This window comes from Equus quagga, chromosome 10 (genome assembly GCF_021613505.1).
Source record: "Equus quagga isolate Etosha38 chromosome 10, UCLA_HA_Equagga_1.0, whole genome shotgun sequence".
In the NCBI taxonomy this organism is placed as follows: domain Eukaryota; kingdom Metazoa; phylum Chordata; class Mammalia; order Perissodactyla; family Equidae; genus Equus; species Equus quagga.
The window spans coordinates 113,562,037-113,582,493 of record NC_060276.1 but is presented as its reverse complement, the minus strand read 5'-3'; the positions used below and the strand labels follow the sequence as shown (position 1 = coordinate 113,582,493).

The following is a 20,457-nucleotide window of genomic DNA, read 5'->3' as shown; positions in this document are numbered from 1 at the left end:
AGCGCTTAAGAGAAATGGCCTGAGCCCATGAGCATCCTTCATTTACCAGGCAGGGTGAGCCATGAGGGGGCAGGGTGATGGGCAAAGATGCTTCCTTCCCCTTTTGCTTCCCTCAGGTAGGCTAAAGGCCACGTAGTGTTTGAATGGGATGAGAGGTCATAGCCACACTTGCTCTCTGGGCTCGGAAAGAAGATTCTCCTCCTTGGCCACAGGAGGAGCCCTGGGCACCCCCCTCCTCCCAACTTTCTCTTGTCCTTTTCCTTCCCATGGGACTATATTGCCTGTGACATCTAAGACACAGTGAAATTCCATGTCATTGATCTACTTAGAGTTATCTGCAAAGAACCCCCAAAAAAGCTACAGCCTTTTAACTGTATTTAAAGCTTCTGTCATTATTTTTAATTTCACTGCTTTTTTTTTTTTTAAATTCTCCCCAAAGCCCCAGCATAGATGTATATCCTCGTTGTAAGTCCCTCTAGTTCTTCTATGTGGGATGCTGCCACCACATGGCTTGATGAGCAGTGTGTAGGTCCACATCCAGGATCTGAACTAATGAACCCCGGGCTGCCAAAGCAGAGCACGTGAACTTGACCGCTACACCACCAGGCCAGCCTCTCACTGCTTCTTTTTGAGCAAGGCCTGTACATCTGTAAAATTTAATTTTTGGTTTTATTTGTATGTGTAGGAAACCAGAGGATAAGTTCTGACAGCGAAGGAATGGTTTCATAATTTAAGACACATTAGCACAGTATAATACTAACATGGAAAAATGAGGATGATAGAGTATTCATTGTAAAAGGCATGGTGCAGAGTGGTCTGAGCTCCGGGGTTACAACTGTCGAATCAAGTGGATTCAGGTTTGAATTTCAGTGCCATTATTTACGCAGTTTATCCTTTGTAAAAATAGCCTAAACTCTGCACGTTCTTTAGTTTCCTCATCTGTAAATTAAGGATAGTATTTGCTACCATTTATAAAGTGCTTAGCATAGAATACACAAGTGGGCAGACTTTCCAAAAAGAGCCAAGTGTCAAATCTTTTAGGCTTTCTGGCCCACCGGGGTCCATCTTGCACTAGCTCAACTCCACCATTTTGGCATGAGAGCAGCCATATATAGCATGTAAATGAAGGCTGTGTTCTAATAAAAACGTATTTATGGACATTCAAATGTGAATTTCGCATACTTTTCAAATGTCACAAAATATTGTTCTTTTGATTGTTTTCAACTACTTAAAAATGTAAAAACCATGTTAGCTCACAGGTTGTACGAAAACAGACCACAGGCTGGGTTTGGCCCATGGGCTGCAGTCTGCTGACACCTACTATAATGGACACACAGTGATTGCTGGTTTCCTTCCCTGGTGAAAACAGTATGACGTGGGCAAGGCTGGAAATAATTACTTTGGAGGGGATAGAGGACTTGTAGCTTTTTTCAAAATCGTTTTCAAAGTTATGTTCTCTTTTTAGTGATAAAATTGTTACTTTTTGTTTCTTAACCAGAAAAATGGAGGACACTTGTCCTGACACAAATTTCTACAATCTTGTAAATGTTTAAAGCTTATCATATTTACGCTTTTAGCAGGGCGGCATCTGATGCATTGAATAAGATCTGGAATGATCGGAGAGTCTTTGTCATCATTGGAGTGGTGCACGAAATACTGGACCTTTCTCCGTTTCTCATTCATGGAGTCAAATGTTTTATTTTGGGTTACCGTATCTTGACTCCACCTTCGTTGAAATGCCATACTAATTTTTCTCTTAATTGGCTGTAAAGTCAGTTAACTGGTAAATCCTTTTTCCTGAAAGATGGAATTGGGTATTGATCCACATCATGAAACCGGTACAATAACCAAATTTGTAAACAAGAACTGAGAAAGGAAATCAGAAAATAAGAATTTAGAAGTTAGCCCTGTGGTTTGGATCTCAGAAGTAGGAAATGCTCGATGCCGCTGGGAGAGAAGAACGGAGGAATCTTTTTGCCGGTTATAAAATTATAGGAAGAGCCCCAAATTGATTAGTGTTGCGAGTCAGATTCTATTACAAAGAAGTCCCAGTGATCACTTTGTTCCCTTTAATTATCCTGGAACTGTCGTAGACTAAATAGTTCTCACAATCAGTGAGGCTAATGACTAAGCCTTGGAAACTGGTGTTATAGAGATTCTGTTATTAAATATGTATTGAACTGTCATATGCAGGGTACAGAGCTGTGTGCTGTAGCTGATGTGAAACTCTCCAAAGCTGATTCTTGCCCTTGAGGGATGCATAGTCTAGCTGTGCACTATGACATCCGTACATATGATATCTTCTAATGTCAGTCTTTCAGCAGGCAGCATAAGGTGGTCCCAAATGGTGGGACCAAGCGCTTCCCCGATGCTGTGCCCCTTTAGAAGGGACAGATCATTTCTCTCTGGAGTTCTCGGAGTGCCTTAAAGTTTGGAGATTTGAACCAGATCTCGAGGATCAAATGCATTGACTCAGCAGAGATGGGGGTGGACTGGGGACAAGGCAGGTGTGTGGGTGTAGCTGGGGTAAGGCTTGAAGTGTTCTCCAGAGAAGGGAGAGCGGGCCTACAGACCCGAGGGAGGATCCTTGGAGCTGGGGCCTGGAGGAGGACCAGCTCTCGGTAGCTGGAGCCAGACTGGCCGGGGGGGCTTTTTACCCCCAAGGCAACGTGGAACAGAACTGGGGAGTTAAAGGATGGATACATGAGTTAGAATATGTAGTTAGCTGAGAAGGTTGAAAATTTTTTTAAAAATTAGAAAAACATTTTCCCCTAATCTCACTTTCTAGAAACATCTACCATTAACATTTTGGTGTGTTTACTCTCATTCTTTGTGTGTTGAAAGAAATGTGTGTGTGTCTAAATATGTGCGTATGTATATTATTATAAAGTAATAGATTTCTTTTTTTAAAAAAGAATGGTGTATTAGAGAAAATACAAATAATTTGTTAATATTGTGATGTAATTCCTTCCTGTGTGTGTTTTTACATGAGTGTACTCTGTGTGTGTGTGTGTGTGTGTGTGTGTATTTAACAGGGATCATTTATTACTATTTTTTTCCCAAAGATTTTATTTTTTCCTTTTTCTCCCCAAAGCCCCCCAGTACATAGTTGTATATTCTTCGTTGTGGGTCCTTCTAGTTGTGGCATGTGGGACGCTGCCTCAGCGTGGTTTGACGAGCAGTGCCATGTCTGCGCCCAGGATTCAAACCAACGAAACACTGGGCTGGCTGCAGCGGAGCGCGCGAACTTAACCACTCGGCCACAGGGCCAGCCCCCATTTGTTAGTATTTTGAATGAAATCTTTTAAGCTTGTATTTTCTTTGTTGTGGCTGGTGTGTGGGAATACTGTTGTTTACAGCACAGTGTTGAACTCTTTTCCTAGGTCTAGTCATATGTCTGTATAGTCCCTTGGATTGTTTTGATGTGGACAGTTATTGTCCATAATTTCTGATGTGGAAGCTAAGGCTGTGGAGAACTTAGGTAACTTTAAAGGGAATACAGTATCAGTGTCACGATGCCTCCTTCTCTAAATATTAAATCGTCCGTCACCTTAAGCTGTTCTTCCTTTGATCTGGTTTTTGTTTAATTTGTGACAGCATTAGCTTCCAGCCGTAGCATGTAAACTCTTCTTTAAGAGCTGGCCTTGGCCTTCAGGGCTCGCAGGACGTGGCCCCGCCTCCCCTTCCCGCATTCCCTTCCTCTCTCCCCTGGACCACTGCCTGTAGCCGTGCTGGACTTTATTCAGTCCCTGCAGGTAACCTGTCAGCCTCAGTGATGTCACACATGCCACTCTTTCTGGAACACTGGTCTCCCTGCTTCTGCCAGCCTTGCCTTGAAAGCAGTTTCCTCCGAGGGGCCTCTGACAGCCGGCCTCTTTGAACTTGATACCTGTCGTGCTGTCATTTCTCTCAGGACCTCTTATTCTACACACTTGTCACGATTTCAATTACACCAATTGTGATGTTACATGTCTATGTGTTTAATTGTTTCCTGGTTTGATATTTATTCTCTATGCCCAGTGTCAAGTATTTGCCTCACAACAGTATATGTAAATAGTAAATATTTGGTGAATAAAATGGAATGAATATCTTTTGTTGTTATAACGTGTAATTTTCTTCATTATTATGAATAATTAAACAAGTATTAACTAGTTTAATAATTTTAAATTATTGATGTTAATTTTATTAATGTGTAATAAATCATCTGTGGTTTATCTTTCTCCTGTAAGTCTTAGTGGGAGGCATCTAAATGTATGCGTCTCGTCCCTTCCCTTTTCCTGTTGTAAGACCCGTGTCTGTCTCTTTTAGAGTCGTGCTCCGATTTCTGCGAAGCTTGTGGCCAACATGCTGTCGGTGGCTGGGGCGGATCACATCATCACCATGGACCTGCATGCCTCTCAGATCCAGGTTCCGGCATTTTCTTTCTCGCCCTTCGTTGTGATCAGGGGCTTAATGCGAGTGGTTAAATGCTAAGTCTCTGTTAAGTTAAATAATTCTCTTAGGAGGTCGTGGTACTCGTGTTTGAGTGTGCGAAGGCGACTCTCAGATTTCTGTCTTTGCTGAACTTGGCAATAGAATTTAATGTTGAGATCGCCTGTCTCCACCACCACCTTACTTCCGGTCAGTTTTGGAGGAGTGAGAATGGCTTCTTGGTGGTAAACCCTATAATTTCATCTCACCTTCTGGAAAATAATTAGAATGGCAGGGGTTGTAATGTATGTTTTTTAACCTCTTCAAAAGCTAGTTCCTTCATCTGTAAACCAGGCCAAGTTATACTGTCCTACTCTGTGCTATAGTGAAGGTGAGGTGTTTGGCTTATAAGAAGGTGCCTAAGAAACAACAGACTTCTTACCACTGCCCTGCAGAGCCATTCTCCTGTGCCTTAGAACATAGGGTCGTAAGACAGTAGAACGTGTCCCCAAAGATAACAGATTAGACTGAGCTGTGCTCCTGGAACGTATCTGGCTTTTGGTTTAATTCTGTTTAAATTCAGAAAACGGAGTCTGTTGAAGAGCTGACTTTTGAATAAAAAATTCAAATTTTACTTAATGAAAGAGAGTATCTTTTCAAAAACCCTGCAGTGTGACACTCACTTCTCCCCATAGGGATTCTTTGACATTCCCGTGGATAATTTGTACGCGGAGCCCGCAGTCCTGCAGTGGATCCGGGAGAACATCGCCCAGTGGAAGAACTGTATCATTGTTTCACCTGACGCAGGTGGAGCCAAAAGGTACTGCACAGGCCACGCAACGCCGATTTCTGCATTTGCCACTAGGTTTTTCGCCCTTCCTATGTACTAGATAAGGAAGCGTGTTTTAAATTGCTTAACACTTTATTTTGCAAATGACCAAGTACGTAGCCTACCAGCTTCACCTCCAGAGCAGAGAGCTGTCATCTTGTTAATATTTCATCATTTGTGAAAGAGAACACACACACACACATTTGTCTTCAGCAAAGAATGTGTTTTATTTGAGGTTTTTTTAAGTTATCTTTTTCTGATTATAAAAGTAATGAGCCTAATTGGAAAATTAGGCTTTTAATTAGCAACGCAGTTGACTAAGCTAGCCCTTCTTACTGTAAACACTTGGAAATAGTAGCCAAAATAGAACAGAATTTTTAAAAAGAAATCTGTGTCTGCAGAGCACCAAGAAAGAAAGGAAGCTTTCTAGGGCCAAGAAATAAAGAAGGGCTGAAAGGGGTGCTTGGGTGGCCTGGGGGCCAGGTGTCAGATCCAGGCAGGTGGGACTTGGGTGTTAACACCCACATAGGAGCCTCAAGAGAGAAGGGAGATGAAAGTTAGATCTCTCGCCTGCGGCCCAGGAGGAAAGCTAGTCTTTGCCTGGGCATTTGAATGGAGGAGAAAATAGCCACCCATGAGAAATCAAACTGAAAGTCTGCGCCACAGGCAGATGTGCAGTGTGATATGCACTGCCCCCGTGGTGTAGGAATCTCTACACTAAGGAAATTCACATTGAAATTGGTCCCAGGGGGCTGACCCCGTGGTGTAGTGGTTAAATTCACATGCTCCGCTTCGGCGGCCCAGGGTTCGCCGGTTTGGATCCTGGGTGCAGATACACACTACTTATCAAGCCATGCTGAGGCGGTGTCCCACATATAAAATAGAGGATGATGGGCACGGGATGTTAGCTCAGGGCCAATATTCCTCAGCAAGGAGAGGAGGATTGGTGGTGGCTGTTAGCTCAAGGCTAATCTTCCTCAAGAAAAAAATTGGTCCCAGGCTGTAAAGCCACTGCAGAGGGAGAATTTCACTGGCCTAGCTGCTCAGTAAGCACTCCCCGCTGAAGACGACCTCGTGCCTGATGATCCAAGTTAGAGAACTGAGGGGGCCCAGCCCACCTGGAGCCAGCGCCTGTAGATAACAGGGCGGCGGGCAGCCAACACCATGGCGGGGTAGAAAATTGCTAGACTATAAAATGAGTAAGTTGGACAGAGACTGACATGGCACTAGAAGCATCAGAGTGCAGGCCCACTGACTGGTGTAAGAAAATGGTGCTGAGCAGCCGATCTGGAGGGCTCTGCAGAGACTCAGGGCGTGGAGGAGCAGTCAGTCCAGGGAGCTCAGGGTCGGGGGTGCCGGTGGTAGAATGCTGAGGTGACGCAGAGTGCTACACTGTGGCCTGAGATGTGATGGCTGAAAGTGACCTGGGAGAACCGTGCAGCTGCTAGCTGGGAAGGGAAAAGGATGGAATGGAGTGGCAATGCTCAGCTAGGGGCCTCCATCAGGAAGGGAGAGATAAAGGAGACCTCTGTCCACCAGTCCAGTGAGAAAGCAAGGAAGGAAGCTGGTAAATGTGCGCTAGTAAGTGTGCAGCGAGAGTGAGCAGTGAGCAGCAGGCTTTGGAATAGCTTTAAAATGCAAGTGTCCATCCCTCATTTGCCTCCCTCATCTACCAGTGGCCCAGCTAAGACCTAGCATCGAGCTTAAAAGTTTGGGAGTAGCCCAGAAAACGAAGATCCTGATTCTTAGAAGAGCTCTGTCATGTGCTAAACTGCTGTTGCGACAGCTTTGGTTCCCAGCACAGAAGAGGAGGAAGAACGGGGACAGCTGCAGATGGGCCTCTGACAGCAGCAGGTAGTGGCCGTTGATAGGAAGGAGACACGACGTATAAAAGACAGAAGCAGAAAGTTAACTTGCAAAGACCCCAGGCAGGCGGCCGACATGGTGGGGCACAGGGTGGGGAGCAGCCGTGTGTCCTAGCCCTCAGCCAGGCCTCCAGGGCGGAGCACACTCAGTGTGGTCTGCTTGAGAAGTCAGGGGAATGTGAGCAACATTTCGGAGTAATTTCTACTGGAAATGCTTGCAGTTTGCTTGGAAACTTAAGTCACACAGTGGAATCTGCATTCAAATGTGGCAAACCACTGGCCTGCTCGAAGGTTAGAGGTGAACAAGGGGGACGCAAGCGTCAGATGTAACTTGTTTTTAGTAACAGCTTTATTGAGATATAATTCACATATCTACAGTTCACTCATTCAAAGTGCCCAGGTCAGTGGTTTTTAGTATATTCACAGATTTGTGCATCTATCACCACTGTCTAATTCCAGAACATTTCGTCAGTCCAGAAAGAAACCGCTACCCACTAGCAGGCACCCCCTGTTCCCTCTTCCTCCAGCCCCTGACCACCACTTAGCTACTTGCTGTCTATGGATTTGCCCCTCTGGGTGTTTTACATGTGGATGGATCATACGATATGTGGCTTTTGTGTCCGGCGTATTTCTTTTTTTAACCAGAAAAAATTACTTTGGTTAATAAGCCAAAAGAATAATAGATGCCACAAACTTGTGTGGCCTTTTCTTTTCCTATGCCGACCCTATTTTTTATATATAGTCCAAAAATATACATGCACTTAGCAAACTTCAAACGGGAATGTCCCCATTTCACACAAATAAAAGGCTGTACACACTTCATCATTGTGTGTTTTAAAAACTTGCAGGGTCTTAGCAGTGATTGCACAGCTCTGCAGGAGGTCTGCTCTCTTCTTTCTTCCAGCTGGGTCACACTCCATTGTTTGCATGTCAGGATGCCTTTAAGGGGTCCCCGTCCATCCCTTGTAGGCACTGTTGTTTGCACTGTTGACACAGTCCTGCAGCACACACTGGCTTTCCCATTTTGTGTACCTGTGGAAGTAGGATTTGTTCTAGAACTGCAGTCACCGAGTCAAAGGGCACAGGCCATTTTGGTTTTGATGGACAATGCCAAAATTTGGTCTTTCACAGAAGAGGGACCAGTTGATATCCCCAAGTATGGATGCCAGTGAGTTTCCACAAAGGCCCGCTCACACAGCGGATTACCAGGCTTTTTTCACTTCACAGATCAGATGAGTGATATACGCCATCTCTTCCTGTGGAGGCCGCTTGCTGTGGATAAGGTCAAGTGGCCCTTCTGTGTGTTTATTTTCTGTGAGGGTCTGTTGAGACCTCTTGCCTATTGTTCTATTGGCCCGAGGCCTTTTCCTCTGGATTGTTAGGAATGCTGCGCTGTGGGCAGGAGGTCACACCTCTGTTTCTTGTGTGTGTGTGTGTGTGTGTGTGTGTGTGTGTGTGTTGCAAATATTTCCCCAAGTTTTTCGTTTCTTCCCTTTTTGTATTTTTATTCTCTGCAGGACTTTTAAAACATACTTATGTAGTCATATTTATCTCTTTTTCACATTATGGCCTCTGGGTTTATGAAGGAGTCACCCTTCTTGTAACATTTTTCTTCTCCTATGATTTCATATAGTTTAAGGATTGCCTTTTTTCATTTTAGTGTTCCAATTTTTCTTCCATGTGAAATTCATTTTAGAATAAAGAGTAAAATAAGAATCCAACTCTTTTTTTCCCTCCCAGCTATCTAGTTGTTCCAGGACTATTTTTTGAGCAATCCATCTTTTCCTATTGATTTGAAGCCCCAACTTTCATTGTATACCCCATCTACTTGCCAACCCCTGCTTAAAAAAAATGCACAATCAACTCACCAGAGTAAATGGCCGGGTTGAGATGCTGTTTTGTTCCGAGGCCCTTCAAAGCAGTCCCACTCCGCAATCCCCGCTCCCTCTGCCAGGAAAGTCAGGCTTTTTGGGGGTATACATTTCGGATTTTTTGCCACCTCCTTTCCTCTTTCCCAAAGTTTCTGCTACATGTCATTGTCATCCTCATATTCTACAGTAAGCTGTTTCCCAACTGACAGAACAGCCCAGCAAGTAACACATGATATGTGCAGTTGACATTATCTGTGGTTTCTTTGCTTGATGCAACGAGTCATATTTCACCAAAGAAAACAGATACCTATCTGACAAATTGGAACTGCTAGCCTTAGAAAAAGCTTTGAGGCTTGACTCGTTCTGGGTAAAACTTAATATCACCACAAGAGGTCGCTCTTGGGTAGTCTGAAGCTTGATTGGGTTGACAGCAAAGGAAAAACAAACCTTAGAAGAAAATACACCTCGCACTGTTGAGATAATCAATATTAACATAAAACTAGTATGAGAAGTTGGTGAAACTAAATAATTCAGATTTAACTTTTATTGTTTTCCTTTTGGAAAGAAAGTAAATGTGTCTAAGAAATGGAAATCGCAGTATACATTATTTTTGTTCTAGCCTTTTCTACCTAAGATTTCTATGTGATACTTTGTCTCAACATCATTTGTTACGAATATATATTAAATCTCATTTATATACCTGGAAAATTAGAGTTGTAGCCTATTGAGGAATAGGAATGTTCTGGCAACCTAGGGGGCTTTTTGCACGGATATTTTCCTTTATTTCCTGCTTCTGACATGACCATTTGGTACCTGAAGTGGCTGGGGCTCCCCATTCATGTCCCATGCCTGGCTCCCCCAAAACCACATAGCTCAGCTTCTTGCCCTCACAGGCCTCCGCCGCCCGCGCTGGGCTGTCTGTACCGGATCACCTGGCGGAAGCGTGAACACAGGTTATGCCTAAGCTTCAGAGGCAAGGAACTTCAGCCACAAATGGTGGTGTTTCCCAGCGTGGGGCTGCGGACTGGGTCCCTGCTGTGCTGAGATCTTCCTGGTCCTTACAAATAAACACAAAATTTAATGTGTATGCACATTGTATGCAAGCTATTCAAAGGATCTTTTCTTGGGAAAACCTGTCTGTGTTCTGAGAAACTGGCTTTCCTTAGTTGGAGTTTAAATGGCTTATCTTTTATGAAATTGGCCTATGGATAGTAGTATAGGCTTTGAGGTGATGATGGGGCAAAATTTTTGTCAGCATTCAAATTAACTTTTTTTCTCAATTAAATCCTAGAGTTAGGAAACCAGTGGTAAATGAAGAGCTTTAGAAACAAAGGGTATTGACTAGAGCAACGTGGGTTGGGTTCCAGGCAGAAGGATGATTTTTCTAAGGGTAGGAAGAACATGAGCCTCGTCATAGTAATGCTTCCCTTTGCTTCCAGGGACTTCGGAGATCAGAATTGACGTCTTACTATCTTATGTAATCCAACAGTCTTTGTCTTTAACTGGGAAGTTTGACCCCTCTTCCGTTATGATTACTGACGTATTTGGATTCATGACCACCATCTTTTGTGCTTTAAAGCTGTTGTCCAGTATAGTTTTTTCTTCTCTAAAAATTAGATACTGTTATTATTATTATTATACAATCAAGATAGTTTTAGATTTGTCCACATATTGACCAGTATTTTTGCTCCACACCCCCGCACTCCCCCGCCAGTTAGATCTCAGTGTTTCTCTTATCATTTCCCTTTTGCTTCCATTGCCCTCTTTAGAATTTTCCCTAACTGGTTGTATGTTGGAAGTGAATTCTCAGGTTTTATAATTTAGTGGAAAATATCTTTATTTTGCCCTTGTTCTTGAAAGACGGCTTTGCTGGATAGAGACTCCTAGGCTGACAGTTATTTCCTCTCGTCACGTGGAAGATACTGCTTCCCCAACTTCTGGTTCCGTGGTTGGCTTTGAGAGTTTGGCCATCGGTTTGATTGCTGCTCCTTTCTAGGTGACCTGTCTTCGTCCTTTGCCTCTTTTAAGGTTTCCGCATCGTCTCTGGTTTTGTTACAGCTTGGGGATTCATTTGCTGGGCTCATTGGGTCAGAGGATTGGTGTCTTCCAATAGTCCTGGAAAATTCTCAGTCATTGTTCTTTGAATGTTGCCTCTTTCTTGTTCTTTTATCTCTTGCTAAACCTCCAGTTTTTCCTGTCACCTTCTCACTCTGTTCTTCCTGTCCCTTAGCTGCTTTTTCATATTTTCTCTCTTTTGTCTCTTGGGCTGCTTTCTAGACAGTGTCTTCATCTCTGCTAATTTACTCATCCTCTCTTCAGGTGTATTTAAGCTCTTTACGTACCAAGTTTTTAATTTCAGATATAATATTTTTTCATTTCTGGAAATTGTCTTCTTTCTCAAGTCATGATTGCTCATTCTTTGTATAGTCCTTTCATCCTTATCCAAGCTTCTATTTTCTTTCTCTCAAACATAGAAAGCAATCATTTCTTGTTCTTTCTTGGCTAATTCCAGTGTCTGATGTTTTGCTGTTGTGACTGTCCCCAGTTGTTTCTGGTGGCCCTCACTGTGCGGGCCTTGCTTCCTTGGATGTTTTGTGACTCTCCTGTGAATCCTTCATCTTCCTTGGAATTTTATCATCATAATCCTTCAGAGAGGATTTGCACTTGTTGCCAAACCCCTGGGGTACTACCCCAAAGTGTCACTTAGGATTGAATTCTCCACTTGGGAGTTTTTGTCATACATGTCATAGGAGTTTGGACGAACAACCCTCAGGAGAGCTGACTTGTGGTTTGGAACTCTCTCTCTCGAGAGAACTCACCCCCTCCGCTTAGCGTGGAGTGTGAGACAGACAAGTGTCCTCGCTGTCCCCACCTGGGCAGCAGGTTTATTTTTCCCTCATTATTCTGAAGGGATAAACTTTGGCCGGTGTCCCCTTGGTACGCAGGGTCTCCTGTTAGACTCCAGCTCAGCTGAGCCCTAGGCACCCCCTCCCCCCATGTCTCCGCCATCGAAACAGAAGCTCAGGATCATTCAGGGTTCCTCAGTGCCCTCAGGGCAGGAACTTAGCTGCGTGCTAGCTCTTTGGGATAACCTACCTTTATATTCTCTGCCTCCGAAGATTCCTGCTACCATTCCAGCTCAGTGATGCCCTTAGAAAGAGCCTTCCCTTTGTAATCTAGCCTCGTAGTTGTTTCCCTCGGGAAGGGTAACCAGGGGGCCTAGGCAGCCACACTGCCAAAATGCAACTCTAAAACGTCATCTGGGAATGGCAGTATTTCTACGTGGAATGAAGGCAGCCTTGCTTTAGGTCTCATTTTCACTTATGTCCCTTGCTTGAGGTACCGAATGTCCCTGCTAACTTCAATGTAGAAAAAACATTAACGTGTGAAAAAAGTGGTTGTATTCTTTGATCAGATTGAAGAGGGTAGTTGGAAGCTGGGAAAATACTGGTCAAATAAGTAACACACAGTTACCATATGACCTGGGAGCTCTAGCAATTCTGCCTGTGGCTGTATACCCAAAGGACTTGAAAGCAGGGCCTCAAACAGACACTTGTGTGCCAGTGTTCATAGCAGCACTAATCAAAATAGCCAAGAGGTGGAAATAACCCAAGTGTCCGTCAGTGGATGAATGGATAAACAAAATGTGCTATATCCTTAACTGTGGAATATTATTCATCCATAAAAAGGAATAGAATACTGATAGATGCTACAACATGGATGAACCATGTAAACATCATGCCAATTGAAAAATACCAGATACAAAAGGCCACATATTGTATGATTCCATTTATATGAAAAGTCCAGAATAGGTAAATCCATAGAGACAAAGTGAGTGGATTCATGGTTGCTGGGGCCTGGGGATTGGGGGAAATGGTGAGTGACTGTTTAATGGGTACAAGGCTTCCTTTTGGGGTGATGGAAATTAGAGGTGGTGCTTGCACAATGTGATGAATACTTAATACCACTGAATGGTACACTTACAGTGGTTAAAATGATATATGCTATTATATATCTATTTTATCACAATTGAAAAAAAAACAACTGGTCCTTGAACATTCTCAGAAACAGGCAAGGGTGACCGTGACCTGGGGTACTTAGTCCCTTCACGCTGCCCTCTTGGCCCAGAAAGTATGTTCCTCCTAGAGACTTGCCTGCTCTCTCCTTGACCAGAACTCCTATGGAGCCCCATTCCTGGTCGCCATCTAAGGATGGTGCAGTGAATGGGACCAGGACTTTAAAAGCGTATGGAGGGGGCCAGCCCTGTAGCCAAGTGGTTGCGTTCGTGCGCTCTGCTTTGGTGCACCAAGATTTTGCTGGTTCGGATCCTGGGCGTGGATATGGCACCGCTCATCAAGCCATGCTGAGGCGGCCTCCCCCATGCCACAACTAGAAGGACCACAACTGAAATATACAACTATGTACTGGGGGGCTTTGGGGAGAAGAAGGAGGGAAAAAAAAAGCGTATGGAGGTTGTACCTTCCACTGGGGTGTGAGTGTGTGTGTATCAGTTCCTCAATAAATATTTTTTTAGCTGAATTGCATAACAACTGACTGTTGTTTTAGAAACTGAAATAGGAAAATCTTGCTTCATGTCACATTATGTCCATGGTGTTATCTTGTGGTAAGTTTCATCATTTAAGTCCATTCTTCATGGGAAGAGTCCAAAATGCCCCCGACTTAGCGACAAGCCTGGCCTGCCATCTTCTCGTCCTGTTACCAGCTCAGCCCTTTCTGAGCACGTGCCACAGATGAGCAGAGGCCTGGAGTTGGGAGCAGTCTCCTGAGGGCTCGAGTGCAGTAAAGTCCATTTTCATAAGCCCACAGATTACATAGATGGCGTTAACCAGGACTTTTGTCCCCACTGGCGGCTCCACAGACTGAACAAATGGCAGTTTCTAAATAACTTGCTTTAAGTTGCATCCATGATTTTTAAAAAGTGCCCGTAAACTCTAATGAATATCAGTTTCTTTTTTTTTTTTAAAGATTGGCACCTGAGCTAACATCTGTTGCCAGTCTTTTTTTTTGTTCTTCTCCCCAAAGCCCCCCAGTACATAGTTGTATATTCTAGTTGTGAGTGCCTCTGGTTGTGCTGTGTGGGACACCGCCTCAGCATGGCCTGATGAGTGGTGCCATGTTTGCACCTAGGATCTGAACTGGCGAAATCCTGGGCCAACGAAGCGGAGTGCGCGAACTTAACTACTCAGCCATGGGGCCGGCCCCCTGAATATCAGTTTCTTATCCAGTTTTTTCATCCAGTGGTCAAGGTGCCCTGACATGCTTCACCAGCTGCCACGGGGCAAGGCTATATCACTGGCACATTTCTCCCCGTGGGTTGCTGAATGCATATCCCAGAGCAGGCCTGGCTTTACAAGTGAGACCTGATTCTCTCATTATCTTGAGTGTGGTTGGTTAGCACGTTCCTAAAATACAACTTGAAAGAACACGATTTTCTTGTATTGACCATATTCAACATGTCCGTTTGTGTCTTTGTTCAGGGTCACATCAATTGCGGACAGGTTGAATGTGGACTTTGCCTTGATTCACAAAGAGAGAAAGAAGGCGAATGAAGTGGACCGGATGGTTCTGGTGGGCGATGTGAAGGACCGCGTGGCTATCCTTGTGGACGACATGGCCGACACATGTGGCACGATCTGCCACGCTGCAGACAAGTATGAGGGATGGTTTGGGAAAGTGTTAGGACATCTGATTAAGAAAGGAAAAATGTCAGCTTTTAAAAACTGTGCCTGTTTTTCCTAATTATTACTGGTTGCTAGGCAGTGGCATCACACCAAAGGGAATTCTGAGCCCATTTGTTTTTTTGGTAGAAAAAACCCCACAGGCCTTTATGGCCTGGTTTTCATTTTCAGGGTTGAGCTTTCAGTATGTTTTAAAAAGGGTCAGAGGGGCCAGCCTGGTGGTGTAGTGGTTAAATTCGCGTGCACCACTTCGGCGGCCCAGGATACACAGGTTCAGATCCCGGGTGCGGACCTAGCACCACTTGACAAGCCATGTGGTGGTGGCACCCACATAAAATACAGGAAGATAGGCATAGATGTTAGCTCAGCAACAGTCTTCCTCAAGGAAAAAGAGGAAGATTGGCAACAGATGTCAGCTCAGGGCCAGTCTTCCTCACCAAGTAAAAGAGTCAGAGAATGTGCTTCCCCTAAAACCAAGCAGAAGGAAAGAGACAGTCTCACGGGCTCTTGCTTCCTTCTGTTTGACCTTCACTCCAGCCTTTGGCTTCTGGAGGATTTAGAGCTGGGCTGTCTAGAGTGGGAGCCACCACCCAGCCACGCATGGCCGTGGAGCATTCCGAATGTGGTCAGTCTGACTTAAGATGCACTGAGAGTGTCGAGTACACACCAAGTTTCAAAGACAGTACGAAATGAAGACTATCTCATTAATGATACTTTATATTGATTATATGTCAAAATGATGCTATCTGGCTTTATTGGTTTAAACCAGCCGTTCTCACCCAAGGGCAATCTTGTTCCCTGGAGGACATTCGACCGTGTCCGGAGACGATTTGGGTTGTCACAACTGAGGGGAGGTGGGTGTTGTTAGTGGGTAGAGACCAAGGATGCTGCACAGCAAAGCATTATCCAGGCCCAACGCCACGGTCGATAATCCCAGATTTAAGGGGTCACAAAGTGTTTTGCCAGCATGTACCTTATAAGATCCTGTTTGGGGCTAATAAATGTAAGTGAGATTGGTTTCATGTTTTCCTTTATGCAACACACTCTTTGCTTTTAAATTCACGCTAAGGGGAGAATGTTTCAAGAATATTTGTATGTACACTTAAGTTTTTTGTCTTCTATTTTACAGGCTACTGTCAGCTGGAGCCACCAAAGTTTATGCTATCCTTACCCATGGAATCTTCTCCGGGCCTGCCATTTCCAGAATAAATAATGCTGCCTTTGAGGCTGTTGTTGTCACCAACACGATTCCTCAGGAGGACAAGATGAGACACTGCTCCAAGATTCAGGTACTGTCTACGCTGCAGGCAGAACCAGGCAGCGAGGCCTCTGCCTCAGATCCTGGAAAATAGCATTGCGTCTTCTGCCTGTGACTGCTTGCTAAGCAGATGTTGGCAGAGGTTGCAGCTTCTCGTAACAGTGAGGGTGTGGTTCACGTCAGATCTCCGAGAAAGGCGGGGGCTGGCAGAGGTCAAAGTTAGAAATAGTAAGTGAATGAAACCACAAGAGAAAAACAGTAAGAAACAGGCTGTGCTAAAGCTAAACAGAATTACCATGTGACCCAGCAAGTCCACTTGAGGTATAGGCCAGAATTTGAAAACAGATGTTCAAACAAAAGCTTGTGCGCGAATGTTCATAGCAGCCATAGTCATTGTAGCGGAAAGGTAGAAACAACCCAGTGTCCCTGAGCAGATGAATGAAGAAGTAAAGCATGGTGTGTTCATAGGACAGAACAGTATCCGCCGTTCAAAGGAAGGAAAGTCTGACTCATGACAACGTGGGTGAACCTTGAAAACTACACTAAAGGAAAGAAGACAGACGCGAAGGGACAAATACTGCCTGGTTCCTCTTATCTGAGGGACCTGGAGTAATCAAATTCATAGAGCCAGAAAGTAGACTAGCGGGGACCGGGGCTGGGGAGTTAGTGTTGAATGGGGACAGTTTCTGTTTGGTATGATTAAAAAGTTTTCAAAACAGATAGTAGTGATGGTTACACAACATTGGGAACGTAATTAATGCCACTGAATTGTATACTTAAAAATCGTTAAAATGGCAAATTTTGTTACATATATTTTATCACAATTTAAAAATATGAGGGAGAAAAAAGCAGCAGGCTGTGTGGAGGATCTTCAGAGCTTTACTCCATCCTGCCCCTCCTGACTTGGGAGGCCACCAGAGCGTGGGGATGATTACTTTACACCAGCCTGCCTGAAATAAGTTGAAAGGGTTCGAATACCCGTTTTGCCTCTGTGTCACAGTGAACCTTGGCAAGTTACTTCATCGCTAGAAGCCTCCATTCCCATCATTAGAACGTGAAGATGGGTCAGAGTGATCCACTTCACGGTTTCTAATCCATCAGAGAGCACCGCAGTTCATTTGGCAGAAGGAGATAGCATTTGAACTTGGTCAAAATAGCTCTACCTTAGATTTTCGTGCATGATTAGCAGTAGTTGAGCCTCAGCCAATCCGGCCCACCATCTTTTTTTGTAAATAAAGTTTTATTGGAATACAGCCGTGCCCATTCATTCATGTATTGTCTATGGCTGTTCTCATGCTATGACTGAGTTGAGTCTGGCCTACAAAGCTGAAAATATTTACTATCGGGCCCTTTAAAGAAAAAGTAGTTTGCTGGCCCCTGAGTTAGATGATCACAGCTGTGCCCTTAAACGACACAGTCACTGCATTTTCGGAAAAGCAAGAGAGAGAAAAACCTCCCATATGATGATTGAGTAAAATTAATTTTAAAGTAGCAAATGCCCCAAGGAAAGGATGTCTGTGGTTGACGGCAGCCCTGAAAAGCTTTTGAGTATCTGCACTGAAAATCTTGCTTCCAGGGTCCCATATGAGTTCATAATTTGAAGATAGACCCCAAACTGTCTGTCCTCGCCAAAGAAATGGGCGGGGAGGTTTCGATAGTAGCGCATCTCATGTGCTGGCAAAATCGTTTCTAGACTTTCTGGCCTTTATGTTTTCAATTAAACATGACTGAGATGTCCCACTTCCCTGTTTTTCTGTTGGCATTTAGGTGATTGACATTTCGATGATCTTGGCCGAGGCGATCCGAAGGACACACAATGGTGAATCTGTGTCTTACCTGTTCAGCCACGTCCCGCTGTAAATGCAGGCGTGAAGTGTGCATCAAGCCTGCGCTGGCTTCTGTTTCTCTGATTTGTTAGCTTTAGGGCTCAGCAATTATAGGGTAATGCAAAAGCATCAGATCTTTGTATACTCCAAGATCTCTTGTTCCCCCTTCTAAAGCTCAAGACCATTTATTTCCAGTTTTGGGGGGAGAGAGGTGGTTATTTGATCTTTAAGTGAACTGTCTTAAATGAGAACTGTTTTTGTCATCTTGACTTGTTCTGATAGGTGACCTTTTTCTTTGTTTTGTCAGTACTTTGAGGCCACAACTTTCAAGTGTGTAATTCCATTGTGGAAGTTCGTATTTTATATTTTTCCAGTTGCCAAAAGTGACTTTAGATTAAAGCCTTCTGTGTAAATATATAATGATAATGCCTATGGACATTTGGGTAAAACCCTGTATAGAATTAGCCTTTCACTTCTGAGTGAACCTTAGAAAATTTATAATACCCCGAATTTTGAATATTTTTTTTTCTAGTAACCAGGTTTCAAATAAACCGTTTTGATTATTGTGCTTAATTTGACCAAATTTTATGTAGCTTAAGATAGCCACTGACATTTATTTTTTGGTAAATATTAGACATCTCAGAGGCAATGTAGTTCAGTATTTTTTTATTTTTGGGCCACTTCTGAAAAACATGTTAACTCTCACTTACCTGAAATGTCATATCCTAAAATTCCAAAATTATGTTCAACAGATCTGATCTAGAAACTCACCGTCACATCCCTGTTCCCCTCTGCCCATCCAGGAGGCACAGTTCTTTGAGCCTCACGTCCTGCCATCCTGTTCTTTTACACCCTGTTTTTAGCTCTAGATTTTACTTGGCCTTTCTCCCGATAATTTCATGTTGTGGATTTCCACCAAAACAAAGACCCCCCCCCCCCACAAGTCCCCTCAAATTTACTGGTCTAGTTATTATTTTGCTGTTGACGCAATAAAAAGGTAAGTTTTTTTGAGTGCTGCCAAGTGCAAATTTAAACATTATTTCTGTAGTTTTGATTTCACGTTCTTTTGCCTTTTGTTATTAGAAGTAGTAAGTCTCCTGGGCAACTGATTATTTTAACTAAAGCTGTTACATGAAAACGGGGTAAGAAAGGCCCACAACAAAAGTCCAGATAAGCAAACGTCAGTTGCTCCATTGGGATAGTGCTCAAATGGTGGCCCAAGAGTGGTCGTGGAGGGTGATTGCTTTATCCCTAAGATGGCCTTGACGACATCCTCCTAAGTGAGGCAGAAGGCAAGGACTGACTTGGTGAATTTTATTATATGCACCTTGGTGGGTAACCAACTGAATTCTTAGCCCCAGAAGAAGAGAATTTACCTACATAGACAAAGCCTAGGAATAATAAACAACCACCTCCCTTCTGCTAGATCTTAAAACTTGAAGAGAATGCAGTCTCTGATCTAAATTCTGCGGGTGGAAAAATCCAATCTATTTAATCCATTAACAAACTTGAACAGCAATCTTTAAAGTTTCAAACTTCATTACAGCAGAGGTTGAATCGAAGTTAGAAAGTATCATTTTAGCCATTGTAGAAACTAGCATTTTGTTGTACCTTAAAATGGTTTTTGAGAAAAAATGATACTGTAGCCTGGTAAAGTCAGCTATGCAATACAGATTGACTATGTCTAGAGTTGACTTGATATATGTAAAGAACCTATTTAGATGCTATATAATTTTTAGTTTTGATAAATGAGTGATATCTATATTTCTTGGAATTTCTATGCATAGAGAAATGAAACTGTAGTTATGAACACGCATAGGTTGACCGCTTGGCATACAAGTGTAGACATGTTGATATGACTAAAACCATTTGATTTCAAGGTAGTCATTTCATTTGAGATTTAGAGTCTAAGATATAGAGGTAGTTTTAAAATAATGATCTTCAGATAAACATCTGTATTGTCCTTCTCTGAGTTAAGAACTGATTGTTTCTATCATTATTTAGCCCCACTTTTGTTTTTTAAAGTACTTCTAATACTTTTATCAACTGATTAGACTTAGCCGTACAAGTAGCAGTGTCGACCTTAACTCTTCGAAGGTTTCAGTTCAACAAAGATGATGAAGATGGGCTTGAACGCAGTTGAATCCTAGAACCTATGTATCCCTCCCTGCTTGTCTGGAAACAAATTTAAGTGAAACCACCAAATATATTGGTCTTGTCCAACTCTGCTGAATGAGGGTACTCGGTGTCTATCTAGCCAAAAGCGAGAGCCAGAGAAATATGAATATACCAAAGTTGCTCAGCCTCCAACTTAAATTATATTAACTAACTTATAGATATTCATATTATAACTTTCCTTTGTTAGACATGATGTCAGCTAGATTCAAGAATGTAACATTTGCAGTGCTTGTATTGGTTTAGAATATAGGATTTTAAGATCTTGGAACACTGTACTAAAACCATTTCAATAAAATCGTGCTACTTACTTCTTTCATAGTTTGTATCATCATTTGTGGAATAATATGCTTGGATGGAATGATGTATTTTGCTGGGGGACCTGAAAATATTTGCTACTTCACAATTACAGCCCAACATATGAAATTACAGAGAAGCCAGAAGTTAATTGAAGTCAGCTCTTCTCCATTTTGAAGGTGTTTCTATTTGAAGGACTGATTAGCAGTCTCCTTGCCCCAGAGTGT

At 43.2% G+C, this 20,457-nt stretch overlaps 1 protein-coding gene across 2 annotated transcripts in view; it reads left to right on the top strand.

The window, feature by feature from the left end:
- PRPS2 (phosphoribosyl pyrophosphate synthetase 2) overlaps positions 1–20,252 on the top strand; it is a 31,102-nt gene extending 10,850 nt beyond the window's left edge. For both annotated transcript variants that reach the window (XM_046673891.1, XM_046673890.1), the window contains exons 4-8: positions 4,309–4,407; positions 5,106–5,230; positions 14,474–14,647; positions 15,804–15,963; positions 17,700–20,252. In XM_046673891.1, the coding sequence (XP_046529847.1) occupies positions 4,309–4,407; positions 5,106–5,230; positions 14,474–14,647; positions 15,804–15,963; positions 17,700–17,792 (651 nt within the window). In that variant the 3' untranslated portion in view covers positions 17,793–20,252. The remainder of the gene's footprint in view (positions 1–4,308; positions 4,408–5,105; positions 5,231–14,473; positions 14,648–15,803; positions 15,964–17,699) is intronic.
- The last annotated feature ends 205 nt before the right edge of the window (positions 20,253–20,457 follow it).